Source organism: Miniopterus natalensis, chromosome 17 (assembly GCF_054644295.1).
Source record: "Miniopterus natalensis isolate mMinNat1 chromosome 17, mMinNat1.hap1, whole genome shotgun sequence".
Classification (NCBI taxonomy): Eukaryota; Metazoa; Chordata; class Mammalia; order Chiroptera; family Miniopteridae; genus Miniopterus; species Miniopterus natalensis.
This window is the reverse complement of record NC_142097.1, coordinates 13,875,532-13,889,973: the sequence shown is the minus strand read 5'-3', so window position 1 is coordinate 13,889,973 and position 14,442 is coordinate 13,875,532. Positions and strand designations below refer to the sequence as shown.

At 43.9% G+C, this 14,442-nt stretch overlaps 1 protein-coding gene across 1 annotated transcript in view; it reads right to left on the bottom strand.

Moving 5' to 3' along the window:
• Positions 1-4,783: 4,783 nt before the first annotated feature.
• Positions 4,784-14,442, bottom strand: part of METTL16 (methyltransferase 16, RNA N6-adenosine) — a 61,175-nt gene continuing 51,516 nt past the window's right edge. The window contains exon 10 of the mRNA XM_016211150.2: positions 4,784-14,330. Coding sequence (XP_016066636.2) covers positions 13,707-14,330 — 624 coding nt within the window. The 3' untranslated portion in view covers positions 4,784-13,706. The remainder of the gene's footprint in view (positions 14,331-14,442) is intronic.

Sequence of the window (14,442 nt, the reverse complement as noted above, 5' to 3'; positions counted from 1 at the left end):
CATAATATGATTGGAACCACCAAAATCTTTACCTGAAACCCTGCTGTTCTGCTTTGGGGGAAGCTACAGAAAACCCCGATAGTTTGTAGTGACACGCACAGGCCTGCTGAAGGCATACTTGGGGCACCCTGGTGCACATTCAGCTCTGTTGTCCCAATGCCAGCAGGCCTGGGGCCCTCTCAGTCCTGGTCCCAGATTCTTTCTTTGCTAACCACTGCAATCGGACAATGCCATTTGGGTTCAAGGTCCCCCAGCATGGGCATCAATCACCATCATACAAAACTAAAAAGCAAACCTTTATGAAGAGGCTCAGTGGCAGACCACCCTGCCAATCCATCCCATCCCATCCCATCCCATCCCCACTGTGCCTTAGAGGGATAAGTTCTTATTTTGGGGGACTAGAGGAGAGCGAGACCTATTGAAAGCTGGTACAGATGCATGCTTTCTAGCTTTGCTCCTTAGCTTTGAAGGCATAGTGCATCCTAGGGAAAGAAAATCTGCACATGCCCTGGCCCAGTAGCTCAGTTGGTTAGAGCTTCATCCAATATACCAAGATTTCAGGTTCGATCCCCCATCAGGACACATACAAGAATCAATCAATGAATAGATAAGTGGAACAATAAATCGATGTCTCCCTCTCAAATCAATCAATTAATCAATAAAAGAAAATCCGCACAGATCCTGGAAATCAAGAACCTAGTGAATGGGAGGAAGGGGGTTGTTTGCCAGCACATCTACAAAGGGCTCTGACCTTTGGATAGTTAATGCCTCAGCATCTGCACCTGAGCAGGAGAAGCCCTTACACACAAAAATGCCTCAGTGCCACTGGCTCTGCTTATGATGAAGCTGGAAAGCAATGGGGATTAGAGAACATCCTGGTTCTTCACAGGACGGATGAATGCCCTTTTCCTGGAAGGGCTAGATCTGTGCATGTTTTGACATTGCTTCCTTTAAGGTGTCTGCAACCTGCTACCAGTGTTGTTGGCCCTGGTCCACTGCACAAAGAAAATGACAAGTTTAAAGGCAATATATAGGTGTGTGTGGTGGCGGTGGGGGAGGGTGCACAGTATACATAATAGTGGCCTGAAATAACATTGTTGACCAAGTTTCATTTTGTTTGGAGTCAGCACTGAACCATTCTGCCCAGGATGCTCAGAGAGCTACATCCAGCCATACCCTTCTGTCCTCAAGTAGTCATGGCACACATATAGCTCCTTGAAGTCTCTTCTAGAGGCTGAAGTCCAATTTTGCCGACTCTTCTTGTCAGGGACCAGCTCTATCATATTAAGAAAGCACCAGTTTGAAAAGTAATATTCTAGCCTGGCAAGGCGTGGCTCAGCGGTTGAGCATCAACCTAGGATCCAGGAGATCGAGGTTCGATTCCGGGTCAGGGCACATGCCCAGGTTGCAGGCTCGATCCCCAGTCGGGGGCCTGCAGGGGGCAGCCAATCAATGATCAGTGACGATTCTCTCATCGATGTTTCTCTCTCTCCCTTTCCCTTCCTCTCTCTGAAATCAATACAGACTTTTTTTTTAAACAAAAGTAATATTCTAGAGACTTTTTCTTTCAGGGGTGGGGAAACAGGAGATAAAAGTGGAGTGAACAGATTCAAATGCCAGCCTCTCCCTTGCCCCCAATATCCCATCTGCTCCAGAGCTTAGTGGAGATGCCTGCTATTTAAAACAAACAGCCTTACTGGCTTCACATGATCATCTGTTTATTTGGGTCATGTGGGGACAGCAGCCAGGGGATGTTAGGCAAAAGCAAGGGTTTGGAAAGGAGGCTTTTTCTGGGCCTATTGTTGCCTACAGAAGCCTTAAAAAGGACAAACATAATTTTTCATCAACTAAGGTTCCCCTACTTGGGGAATGGACAGATAGCTCTGTAAAGGGGATGGGTGGGGCATAAAAGGAGAGGGGAATGAACAGAGGGTTGTTCAATGTGTGAGCCTCAGCTTCCTGTTCCAAGGGGGTGGAACTAGGGTAGAAGCTGCCAATTGCTGTATTCATTCAAGGGATAGGGAAAAGAAATCTTTTTGATGTTTTAGCAGAAAGGTTAGCACATTTTGGGAATGATCCAAAGCCCAGGCATCTCCAAAAAGTTGTTCTAAAGTTTCTTTGTGGCTTCTAGGTGCTTAGTAGCTTTGAGGCAGGAAGAAACCTGGGCCATCATCCATCATTGTGTGCTTTCTCAGGAGATTTCTTTCAGTCTTCCTCCTCCAGTGCTGTGTACCCCAATGCCCAGATCAAATCCCTCAATTTTTTAATATGCTTAGCTAGAGACATATCCTGATGAGACTGTCTTCCATGCCCCCTACCCCTTCACCTCAACAAAGCTTAACATATACAGCGGTGCCTCGGTTTTCAAATGTAATCCGTTCCGGAAGACGGAGCTCTGAAACGTTCGAAAACTGAGGGATCAACGGCCGACAGCTGGGCCTCAGGATCTTGCCCTCCTCGGAAGCCTGTGGCATGTTCAACTTCCGAGGCATGTTCGAAAACCGAAGCATTTACTGCCAGGTTTACAGTGTTTGTAAACCGAAATGTTCGTCAACAGAGACGTTCGAAAACCGAGGTGCCACTGTACACACACAACTCCAAGAGCTATGAAAATCAGTTCCCTGACCCCTACAAAACATAAGTAATGAGATGGGAGAAAGGTGTGATGCCAAAAATACAGGCATTCACACTAGATCCCAGGTGTCCTAACACTCCAATCCTGACCTCTCGAATTTTACAAGTGGTTTTAGGGAGCTTTTCACCTATCATAATTAAAACAAGACCAGAAAGAGAAAGTCGGCTATAAGATGAAGAGGGAGGAGAAGACTAGTGCACTGAGGGACACACCAGACACTATTCATTTAACAAGTATTTACTGTGTGCCTAACATGTGCCAGGCACTGGGCTTGGGTATCCTTCTAACCAAGGCTAGGTGACCCTTTGGTAAGCCAGAGTGGGGTAAAAGGTCATAGAGCAGAACTCAACTCCATATAATACCTGGAAAAGGTTAGCTTTGCTCTCTACCACCATGCTGGATGGAGCATGAGATCTTATGATATACAAAGACCCCTCAGAGTCCTGAGATACTCATTTTAGGTGAGGTTCCCAGATAATCCTATTTTTGTAAGAAGGGATACGAAAAAATTAAGCGGATTTAAGGTTGGGTTAGCCAGCTGAGCCTGATTCCTGGTAAGCCCACCCAGGATATGAGCAGGATTTTGAATTACTTTGATAGAGTTGAATCCTATATGGTACTCACTCAATCATCTGTGAAGTGGGCTCTCTGGAGCCTGAAGGTTCTATCTAAGTCTTCATCTATCTTCCTCCACTCCTGGGAGTTGTCAAAGGCCCTTTTCTGAACCTATGAAACCGGTACAATCAAGTTCCACCTTCCCATCCATGTACTTTCCCCTCTTCATTGCCTCACACGTTGTCACAGCTGAAGAGTTGAGATCACTTAGTCCAAACTCCCAAGAGCAGGTATCTTACCCAAGGTCACAAAGCTTAGTGTCAGCTGGGACAAGAGGTGGCCTGGTTCTCCTTTGACTGGCCCAGCCAGGGTTAGCGAGTCCAGAGTCCTTGAAGACTTCATAGAAATGGGTGATGGTATGAAGATAACCTCTCCCTTCCTGGCTAAAGACAGGAATACTTATTAACTTTGCTTAGTGATGCTCAATAAACAAGCTTAGCAGATGAGTGAGAAGGCAAAGCAAAGGACCTCCGAGGACACTGCACTGCCTCGGGCCACTCTGAAGAATTAAGAGCTTCTAAATGGGCCCAGGCAGACAGGGATTCTTCACGGGGAGCTGGCCTAAAGAGGTGACTGGGGGAAGGGGCAGATTTTTATCCAGGCAACCGCCCTGGGTGTGGACACTGAGTAATAAGGAAAGATATGTAGTTCAAAAGCAGAGAGGGAGGAGCCAGGCCCTGCAAGCTTTTCTGAGAAACCAGAGGCTAGCCACACTATGCAGCTAGAGATGGGGGCTGTGGATGACTTAGGAAGGAGGAAGCTGATAAAGTGGGAAAGGATGAGGGCTTCCGTTAGTCCTCTGGGGGGAGGGGGGAGATGTGGCTTTAGAGTAAATTACTTCAGGTCATGGGAGTGAGACTGGTCAAAGTTAGTAGAGAGAGGTAAAGTCTTACAAAGTGAGTCAGGAGCCAGCTGGATCAGAGGGGGTGGGGGATGTTAATAGGGAAGGCCCCTCCCAGGGCACAGGGCTGGAATGCAATCAGTGCCCAGCAGAAAGGACAAGTTCTACTCTCCCGGCAACCCAAGCTCATACCTAAAAGCAAGGCTGCAGGATCGTCTTTAAAACCCAAGAGATCATGTACCTGTGCTCTAACTGATGCCCTCTCAGAAGACTATGTAAGGCCTGGAGCAGAGGCCTGTCACTGGCTGGACTGACTAGATCCAGACAGGGCTCAGCCCCATGCCTGCAACCAGAATTCTTACCAAGGCCCCAGGGCCCACTGGGAGAGTATACTGGGCAGTGCTGGGGATATTCCAGGACACTCCAGGAGCCACATATCAGCCTGTGGCTCTCCTCCCACCACTCCAAGTTGGGGGCTGGGATAGTACCTACCCCCACTCCCACCCCACTCAAGTCCCTACTCCCATCACAGAGACCTCAGAGGGCAGTGCTAGGGCTTACCAGTCATCTCTCGGATGCGTTACTCTGTGGTAACTCTGACCCATTCAATAAACACGTCCTTAAACCTTACACCATAAACCAACATCAATTCAAGTGTTAAATGTAAAAAATAATGCCAAAAAGAGCCATAATAAAAAATAGGTAAACATTTGTTCTGCTCCAAGGGTGGTGAAGGAGGTGTCTACACATAAAGGCAAATAAAAAAAATATAAAGGAACAGCCGACAGAATTGATTACATAAACTCTCTAAAAGCTCATTAACTGTAAAAAACACACAAAATCACCATAAATAAAAGGAAAAGGTAAATGACAAAAATGGAGGGAAATACTGGCAAGGTGTGTCTTTGCAATTCAATAACAAAAAGAACACCTGGATAGAAAAATGAACACAGAACATAATTTATAATTTACAAAACAATATATGAAATAATATATACAACATAAATGTGTAAATATATGAAAATGTCTGACCCTGCCAATATCACAATATAATTAAAACAATGAAAACATTCTTACCTATACACTTTTGATAAAGGGTTTCTAAAAATTAGTCTTCCCGTGCTGTCAAAGGTGTGGTAAACACAGGCACTTGTGGAAATGTAAACTAGCACAACCTTTTTAGTGGGCAAATTGGCAATATATATACAGAATCTTTAAGTCATATCTTCTGCTTGATTCTTTTTTTTTTTTTAAAGATTTTTTTATTGATTTTTAAAGAGGGAGAAGGAGAAAGAAACATCGATGTGAGAAACATCGAGCCAGCAAACCAGGCATGTGCCCTGACAGACAGGGAATCGAGCCGGCGACTCTCCGGTGCAAGGAAGGTCGCCTGGCCAACTGAGCCATCCCAGTGTAGAAGTTTACACTAAAGGAACAAGAAAACAAGTATCTGTGTAAAGAAACTCACTAAAGCATTATTTACAACAGCGGAAACCAGGAAACCTAAATTTCCAACAAGGAACAACATGGCATGTGAAGAAAACGGGCTGTCAATAAACCAAAAGACTAACAATGGTTGTCTCTGAGCGGTGTGATTACTGGTAATTTTTATTTTCATAAGTTTTCTGACACAGACTAATTTTATAATCAGAAAAAGGTTATAATATATGTTGCTAAATGGGGAAGATTATGAAAGAGTAAAATACAAATATGATCCCACATTTGCTGTTTAAAAATAGATATTCATATAAAAATACTTAGATAAAATGTAAAATAACTCCATTTGAGTAGTGGAATTGTAAATTTTTATTCATTATTTTATAAATTTCTTATAATGAAAATGCATTACTTTTGTAAAATGAAATTATGCCAAAGGGGGAAAAATGTTCTCCTGTGCTTTATCAGGAAGGGCCTCATACTTTTTTTAAAAATGTTTTTATTAATTTTAGAGAGAGAGGAAGAAAGAGAGCAAGAGGGAGAGAACATTGATCAGCTGCCTCCCGTACGCACCCAGACCAGGGATTGAACCCGAAACCGAGGTATGTGCCCTGACCGGGAATCAAACCTGCAACCTTTTTTGGTGCAGGGGACAATACTCCAACTGACTGAGCCACCCGGCCAGGGCCAGGGACTTATACTTCTTGATCTCAACTAACTCAACCTGTTGCTGTGGGTCTACTTCCCATTCTAGTCTTTATTCTGAAAGCTCTCCCATTTTACCCCCGAAAGCAGGTTTCATCTTTCCCCTCAAACCTATCTAAAGCTGCTCTTTCTGATGCTTAGATCTGAAGTTCCCCAGAAATGGGTCAGGCAACCCTTACAGTCCAGGTGAGGCGAGAAATAGCACTGAGGCAGCGGCACTAGGGTTGAAGAGGCCTGGCTGGATCTGGGAGGTATTTCCGAGGTGGAATATTTTAGTCCCTGGTGGTAAAGGAGAGGGAGGAGGAGAGACAGCTAGACGGCTGGTGGATGGGTGATGAGCGAGAACAGAGGACAGCCCTGGCCAGTTTGGCTCGGTGGTTGGAACGTCAGCCCTGGACTGAAGGGTCTCGGATTCGAGTCCCGGTCAAGGGCACATGCCTGGGTTGCAGGCTCAATCCTCGGCCCAGTTGGGGCATGTGCGGGAGGCAACCAATGGAAGTTTCTCTCTGTTTCTCCCCCTCCTTACACTCTCTCTCTAAAAAAAAAAAAAATCAATGGAAAAAATATCCTCAGGTGAGGATTAACAACCAAAAATAGAGAGAAGGTATAGACCATAAGTTGGGTTTTACACAGCCACGGTCCTGAGGTGGTTAGGTATGCGGGTGTAGGAAGGTCAGAAAAGGCCTGGATTTGGGCATGAAAATATATGGGTGAGCAGTACCTGAAGTCATGGGAGTGGATGAGGTCAGCCAGGAGCGGGAGAAAAGAGCAAACATAGCCCATGGGCAGGATCTTTGGGATACTCCCTTTAAGAGGTGAGAACTCTGAAAAAGGAGGGTGGGCAGCAGCTAGACTTCAGTTGCTGAAGTAAACGAGAGTTAGGAAAGCGGAGCCGAAATAGGTACAGTTCTAGCACCTGGTGGTAGAAGAGGTCGCAAACTGATGTCCTGCTAGGTTTTTATAAAAATACCGAGTTAGTTGTCAGGATTTACAATTAGGTAAATTCTCATAAATCTGGATTTTTTACTTCCCTCAAAGAAACTGAAAGATCCAACAACACTAGGCACCTATTTTTGCAGGGCAGTAAGCAGCAGGAACTGAATACAAGCTACTTCCTTTTAGTCAGAGCACGAGCTGGCCCTTCTTGCCTGGCCCTGGTCTGGAAGATGAGGAAGTACTGTACTTCCCTTTGTGCATGAAAAGCCCTTTAGCGCTCATCTGGAGGTCACTGAAATACAGGCCGGCGTTTGGTCCATAATGCCCACATTTGGCCCTCAAGGCAGGCATCCTGGGACAAACAAGTTTGAATGGAGGATCCTGTCACACCAGCCTGGGAACCCCCTTTCCCAGCCAATCCATGGGAGCAGGTGTGCCTCACCTAGTCTGAGGCCTGGCACGCTCTCTGGGTGGCCTTCTCTTTTGCATGGCGGCGCTGGCAGAGGCAGAGGCGGGGCGGTGGCACACTTCCCTAGGGGCTGACTGGCTGCTGGAGTCAGCCAAGTCCCCCAGCTGAGAATTTCCTGGCTCTGGTTTCTAGACTCTCAGGCCACACTCCCTGAATGGGTCCACCAGATGGCAGGCAGCCTTTTTTCTTCTCCAGATTTTGAATTCATTCACCCTACCTGGGGAAGATGACTTGCTATTTTTCTGACAATTACTACCCTCTCCAGCAAGATTAAAAAGCACATCAGTTTTGTGTTCTGCACGTGAAATATTTAGTGCTGGCTACTAAAATATTTAAAAAATCCTTCAATTATCATACAGTTAGGTATAGTCTAAGAGTCATTACCTAATTATCAGTTATTTAGTTATTTTACATTGATTATGATCCAACATGTACATGAACTAGACATTTTATTTTGTGGTTTCACTAACTACTTAATTATCTTCACTACTGCCAAATACAAAATTCTATGAAGATTTGGTAGCATAAATTAAGAACTAATTACAAGTAACTTCACTTATTAAATCTTGCTCATTGATCATAGGCTGGAAAATAATATTACCTTAAAGTACGAAACAGTGAGGCTGGGTAAGAGATGCTTTCTCTCTTCCCTGTGTCAAATAATTGTCGTCTCCTTCCCTAGAGGTGGGTCAAATTAGCCTGGAAGTTTGCTGCCAAATTGTGAGATTTTGTATCGTGAATCTCTGGTCCTGAGTTCAAATCCCACTTCTCTGACTCAGCTCTGCGAATAACCTTAAGACAAGTCACTTTAAGTTCTCTGAGCTTCCATTTTTTTTAAGCTATCACACAGGGACACCACACCACTTGGCAGGGTTACTAAATAAGACAATTTATATAGAAGATGGCCAATCAATATTGTTCATCCCTCCAGTACATGGAAGCTTCGCTTTTGCTTTTGGTCAAAAGGTGGTAGTCTACACCTGCAATTATATACTTGAGGCCTTGGCCTTTACACTTGAGTTTACTGGAAAATTTTCTGACTAGAAATTGAAAACTCAAAGAAGAAAAAGAGATAAACAAGTTGAGAAGCCTACTCTTTGTTTACGTACGCTTCCAGATGTTTTAGTACTTCTCTCATTGAACTGCTGCTACAACTCTGGGAAGCAAGAATTCCTCATCTTTTGTATGAGGAAGCCAAGGCTTAGCGAACTCTACCTACCCTGTAAGTGGAACTGGAATGTAAACTGAGGTCTGACAGACTGTGAAGCCTGTGCCCTTTTCTGTTTTTCATTCCCTTAGGGCGGTGGAAAAGCACCTAAGATGTAACATCCTTCGCCCTCTTAAGAACATCGTATACAAGCCAATTCTGCCAAGTTCACCCACACTTTCTAGTTCATTCCTTCTTGTCTTATTTCCCTGGCTCATAATGAGCACCAGTGACCGTCCACTTCCCGGAGGAGAGCCAAGAGTCCCTCACATTTCTGCTTGAGCTGAGACAGGTGGGTAGGCTACACCTCAAAGGGCATTCGGTGGGTGGTGCAAGGCCTTCACTCAGTCACAACATAGTCCTTGGAATAAAAGCATAGCCTCCAAAAGGCAGCATTAGCTGTTCCAACCAGCAATTAAAATAATAAACTGCTGTTTTAGTCATTTGGGTGAGTCACAGCAGAGGATCTAAATGCCTTTACAGAGCAGAATGGGAACTCTCTGGTAAGTGTGTGAGGCCCTGCTGCTAGTGGAATGAGCCCCATGTAGGGCTAATACTGTGCTGGCATGAGCACCAAGTGATTTCTTCTTGGGAGCATTAGAAAGGTTCAGGACCATCACCACCCTGCTCCAGGAGGCAGAGGCCAATTCATTCTACTAGTAAGTCACTTCTGGGTTTTACTGGGGTTACTGCCCATTCAGCAAACCAAATCGCCCAAGCACTAACTTCCCTAAAAAAAATGTAGTCAGGTCCTTTTTCTAGGGGTACCTCCTGGACGGCTGTAAAACTGATGTATCTTTGAGACTTTCCTACTCCAAGGCTCTTTAGTTCCCCAAAATGGACCTTCTTCTTCCTAATGTGCAGATCTTTTGGGTGTCCACCTATAACATCTGATCCTGGGTGATGAAAATAAGGGTAGATGGGACTTCTCCCTGAGCCCACACAGACCCCAGGGTTAGTAATATGTATGTTCTACATAGAAACAACCTTGTGGGAAAGAAGGCCCCACTAACCTATAAAATATACACAGCACAGAAGCAACTGTGCCAACTTTTGATGTAAACAACACATAACACATGTGCTAGTCAACCAGCCAGAAAAATGAAAGAATGAAAAGACAAAAGAACATTGAAAACAGTTTCCTTCTTCAAGTTCTCTATATTACTCTTCCTGGAACATAATGCTTTTGAAAAGTTACTGTTTAAGATCACTAAACATCCCCCTGCAGTACCCCAGTTAACTAGATACTAATAAAAATTTGATCCAAAGGATTGACCCATCCTGGATATATTCTAGAGTAGCAGGACAGATGGAAAGAAAGAAAAAGATAGTCAACTGGGATCATAAAGAAACATAAAAAGATAAAAGATTATGCCCAGATAAAAAGACCATTGGGTAGTGGATTTTTTCTTCTTCTTTCTATTTATTTACATAAAAATATTTATCTGGGTAGCAAATGGGTATTTCAAGAAAATACCAAGGGAACAATTAGATCCATTCCCATAGTGCAGTTAAGATGCTTGAAAAAAGGACCAAAGGTGCCCCCGTGTGGCCACAGAGGAAAATGCTGCGGTTTAAGATGGAGAGGCTACTTCTTTTTAAGAGGCATCTGGTTTTGCATCTTTTCCACACCTTGCAGTTTTATTACTTGTAGAAGTTGCTGTGCTCACATCATAAGCTTTGAATTCTATAAGAGGAGAGATTTCATGTTTTAAATATATACATACTAAAGGTTTAAGTAATCAACATGAACCCTTAAGATTAGCTCAAACTCTACTGCAGAGACACCAACCCTGCTAGGTTATGGAACAATGCTCTGGTGAGTGAAAAGTCAGGCAAGGATGTGGGGTGAGGGAACCAAACTGTTGGAAGCAAAGCAGATTTCAAACAACAAAAGCAGCTTTAGTCCTCCTTGGAAAACAAGTTCAACTTCTGTTCCCACTTGAGTTATAAGAGATCAGAAGCCAGTGCCAGGGACCAGAACAGAATTTAAGGTAATACCACAGAGATTTAATTCCATATCAATCCATCAATATGAACTTGACCTCCAGATATTTAAGGCAAGTATCATTCAACACGACACACGAGTCAATGACCTATTTCTTTCTTCTTCTTTTTTATAAATACGTTATTGATTTTTTTTAGAGCGAGAGGAAGGGAGGAGAGAGAAACACCGACGTGAGAGAGAAACATTGGATCGGCTGCCTCCCACATGCACCCGGACTAGGGATCTAGCCCACAACCTGGGCATGTGCCCTGACCATGAATCGAACCAGTGACCTTTCAGTGCACAAGACAATGCTCAGCCAACTGAGCCACACCGGTCAGGGCAGTAACCCATTCCTTTAAAGAAAATAAATTCCCTTTTCCCCTGTACCAGAGGTATATGCTGTCACATCACATACCATACAATTATAAAGTATATGCATACATAACTTTTTTTAGATGTCCTTTAAAAAGATTTTCAATGTTCTGTCATTAGATAGAAACAAACTATTCTTCTCAGAGAAAGAAATGAAGACATCCGAATGCAAAGGCACTCACAGCTCTAGCAGTGGAAGCTTCCCTTGTCACGTAGTTTTTAAACTCTAAGAGCATTACCAACACCTATAAAACCTCCTCCGTGACACCAAGCATTAAACCTGGGGCAATGAAACTCACAGACACCGGACATATTTTCTGTGCCTCCAGTGACACAGCTTATTCTCTGGGAATCTCCAAGTACTAGATCTAAACAAAGGCTAATACTGTACCTGAAATACATTTTGAACAGGCAAGGAGTATAAATAAATACACTACTGTTATAACATGGAAAAATACTTGTAAGATGTTAAATGAAAAACCGTAATATAAAATTGAATACGCAGCAGTACAACCAAAGTTAAACCCACACAATCACACACCCCATCTACAGAAAGAGAGACTAGAAGGAAATACTAAAGTACCAGTAATGGTTGGTTGAGAAGGCTGAGACTAGCAGTGATTTTGCCACCGGTTTCTTTCACTTTTCCATATCTTTAGAGCACATGCTATTGTTTTTAATGAAACAAATAAGCAAACAATAAACAGTTACTGGCTACTTACTGAAGGAGTAGTGGCCACCTGACTAGATCACCCTGAAATTCTATCAAGGTAGAAATTACCTTGGTTTGGGTCTGGCATGAGCTTCAAATGTTATCAGAGCAAGCGCAGCAGGACGGGGTGGGCGGGTACAGATTATCAGACCAGAGGAATCCAGGGCTGTGGATTAAATCTTGGTTCTGCATGACCCTAGGAGAGACTGGTTTCCTCATCCTACCAAAGAAGAGTTCCTAGTGGGTTACTGACCCACTGTGTGACTCTAGGTCAGGAACCCTTCTCTCCAGGAAAAACACACACACAAAAAACACATGCTCATAGAGCTTTTAAAAACAATCCAGGAGGTTTAAGGATTCTCTAAAGGTTCACAGGCCAGGTTAAGAACACTGATGGGTTAATATGTTATCTTCTGCAGCTGTCTCCACTGCCACAGGGAGGTATTATATAGTCCTATTTTCATTTCCTGTATCTTTGCTGAGGGCTGGGCCTGGCTACTGCCAAAATATGCCAAGGTCATCAGTATTCTGCCAGAACCAATAGCTACCTTTCAAAAGTGTGGCTTAACTGCTCAGTTCCAGCTTCTCTGCAGATAACAAGGAACTCTGGCACCATACTCAAAAATTTCAGTCTAAATAGAACACTAGGATGTTGAAAGTGAGGCTCGGAAGAGAGTAACCCAAACACCAAGAGAACAAAAAAAGAAACTCCTTTTTCAGAGGCATTCCTGCTGAGCCCTGACATTCCAGTTAGAAATGTGTTTTAAGAACATGGTTACCCTGGCCTCAGAATTCTCCTATGCTAACAGGTAAACTCAGAGGGGATTACTAAGGAACCCACAAAAAGCAGTATTTGATTAGCTACAATTTATCTGCCAATAGATGAGAATTTAAGCAACCTACTGAACATAACTATTGTGATCCATTTCTTATTTCTATCATTATTTATCCATTTAAAGCCAAGAAAATATTTCCCCCAACTCCAGGATTCAAACAAGATGGACAGTTTTCAATTCAGAATACTCTTATATTTAAAAACAAAACAAAGCTCCATTTCAAATGTCATACACTAGTAAAACTGCTACAAAACAGTACTTTCACCAGGCTGGAGGTAGGGGTATGGCTTCTCAGTCCCACCTGGGAGTTCTGCTTACCTAATTGTTTCTGAAATAAGCAACATCAAAGCAGACATGAGTCAGGAATGTGACGGCTCCAGGTACTCCCCAGATCGGCCTTCTGGCATTACTAAGCCTCTCCCTGACTCTCCTGCCACCTACCATCAGGCTGGTTTCTTTTCTTAGGACTGACTCAGGAGCAGTCAATCATATGTACAGGGAAAGTCTTCAGTCTTTAAGGTGACTCTAGAAGAGGGCACAGAGCCTATCTGGTGTTCTGCCTCGATTTGGGGGATGAGAACGCATGATGCTCTGTAGAGTTCTGACCTAGACCAGATTCCAAAAATAATCCTTTTGGCCTCAGAGAAGTAGTCTAAAGCTAACGTGATCAGTTTAAGTCAGGTTTAAATCCCTTAAGAGTTTTATGATGGCTGTTTGTTGATGATGATGGCCACAATTCTTCCTCCTTAGCTACCATACTACAATGCCCTGTAACTTAAAAAAAAAAAGGTGTGTGTGTGTTTAAAAATGAATCCATTTGTTTCTGTTTGTAAAGATAATTCCACATAATGCTACCAACAGGCTCATGATAGAATTCCTCTTGCCACCCCACAGGCCACTCCAAGGGAAGTTGCTTTATTGAACTTTCCCAACTGTGCAAGAAGTTTGGAGTTAACTAGCAACAAGCCTGAAAATTTGGTTACGTATATAGGTACAAAGCTGGTTCATCAAATCCCTGTTCTGACCCTCAACCCAATGCATTTCAACTAAGGCATCATCTACCTCCTTCTTAATGTTTATCAAACACTTGAAAAGGTAACGTCCAGCCACTCCTTGGAGGTGGTCCCCCTTTTCAGACACTGGGTTGATGAACTGCTCAGAAGCCTCTCGGTCCTGGGCTCCGCTGCCAGGGCCTTTACGCCCCCCCTCCCCTTCCCCCTCCCCCTTTTCCTCGCTCCTTCCGTCCTCCATGGGTTCTGGGCTCTCTTCCCGGGACAGCGAATCCCGGGTTGGGTCACAGCCCTCTACAGCGGCTGGCTCGCCTTCCTGTGGAGCAGGCCCACACGGGGCACTCTCCTGGGTGTCCTGGGCCAAATCCTGGCTCCTGCCAGGCTCTTTGGGGGCGACCTTTTTCTCTTCCAAGGCCTGGATGACGTCCTCAGGAGCACGAGGCACTTCTCTCAGCTGTCTCACTCTTTCTCTTTTCTTTCTCCGTAAGTGAACCCAGGAGTTTTCTATGGCTGTTAGGAAAAGGCTGACTTCCTCCTTTCCACAGGGAACTCGTTTATGCTGGACCTGTTTGGAGAAAAACCAGAATTGTATAGGCAGTCACTTCTCTACTCTCAAACTCCTTTAAAAAAAAAGGAAAATAAAATTAAAAAGGGATTATAAGAACTTCTTCAATATG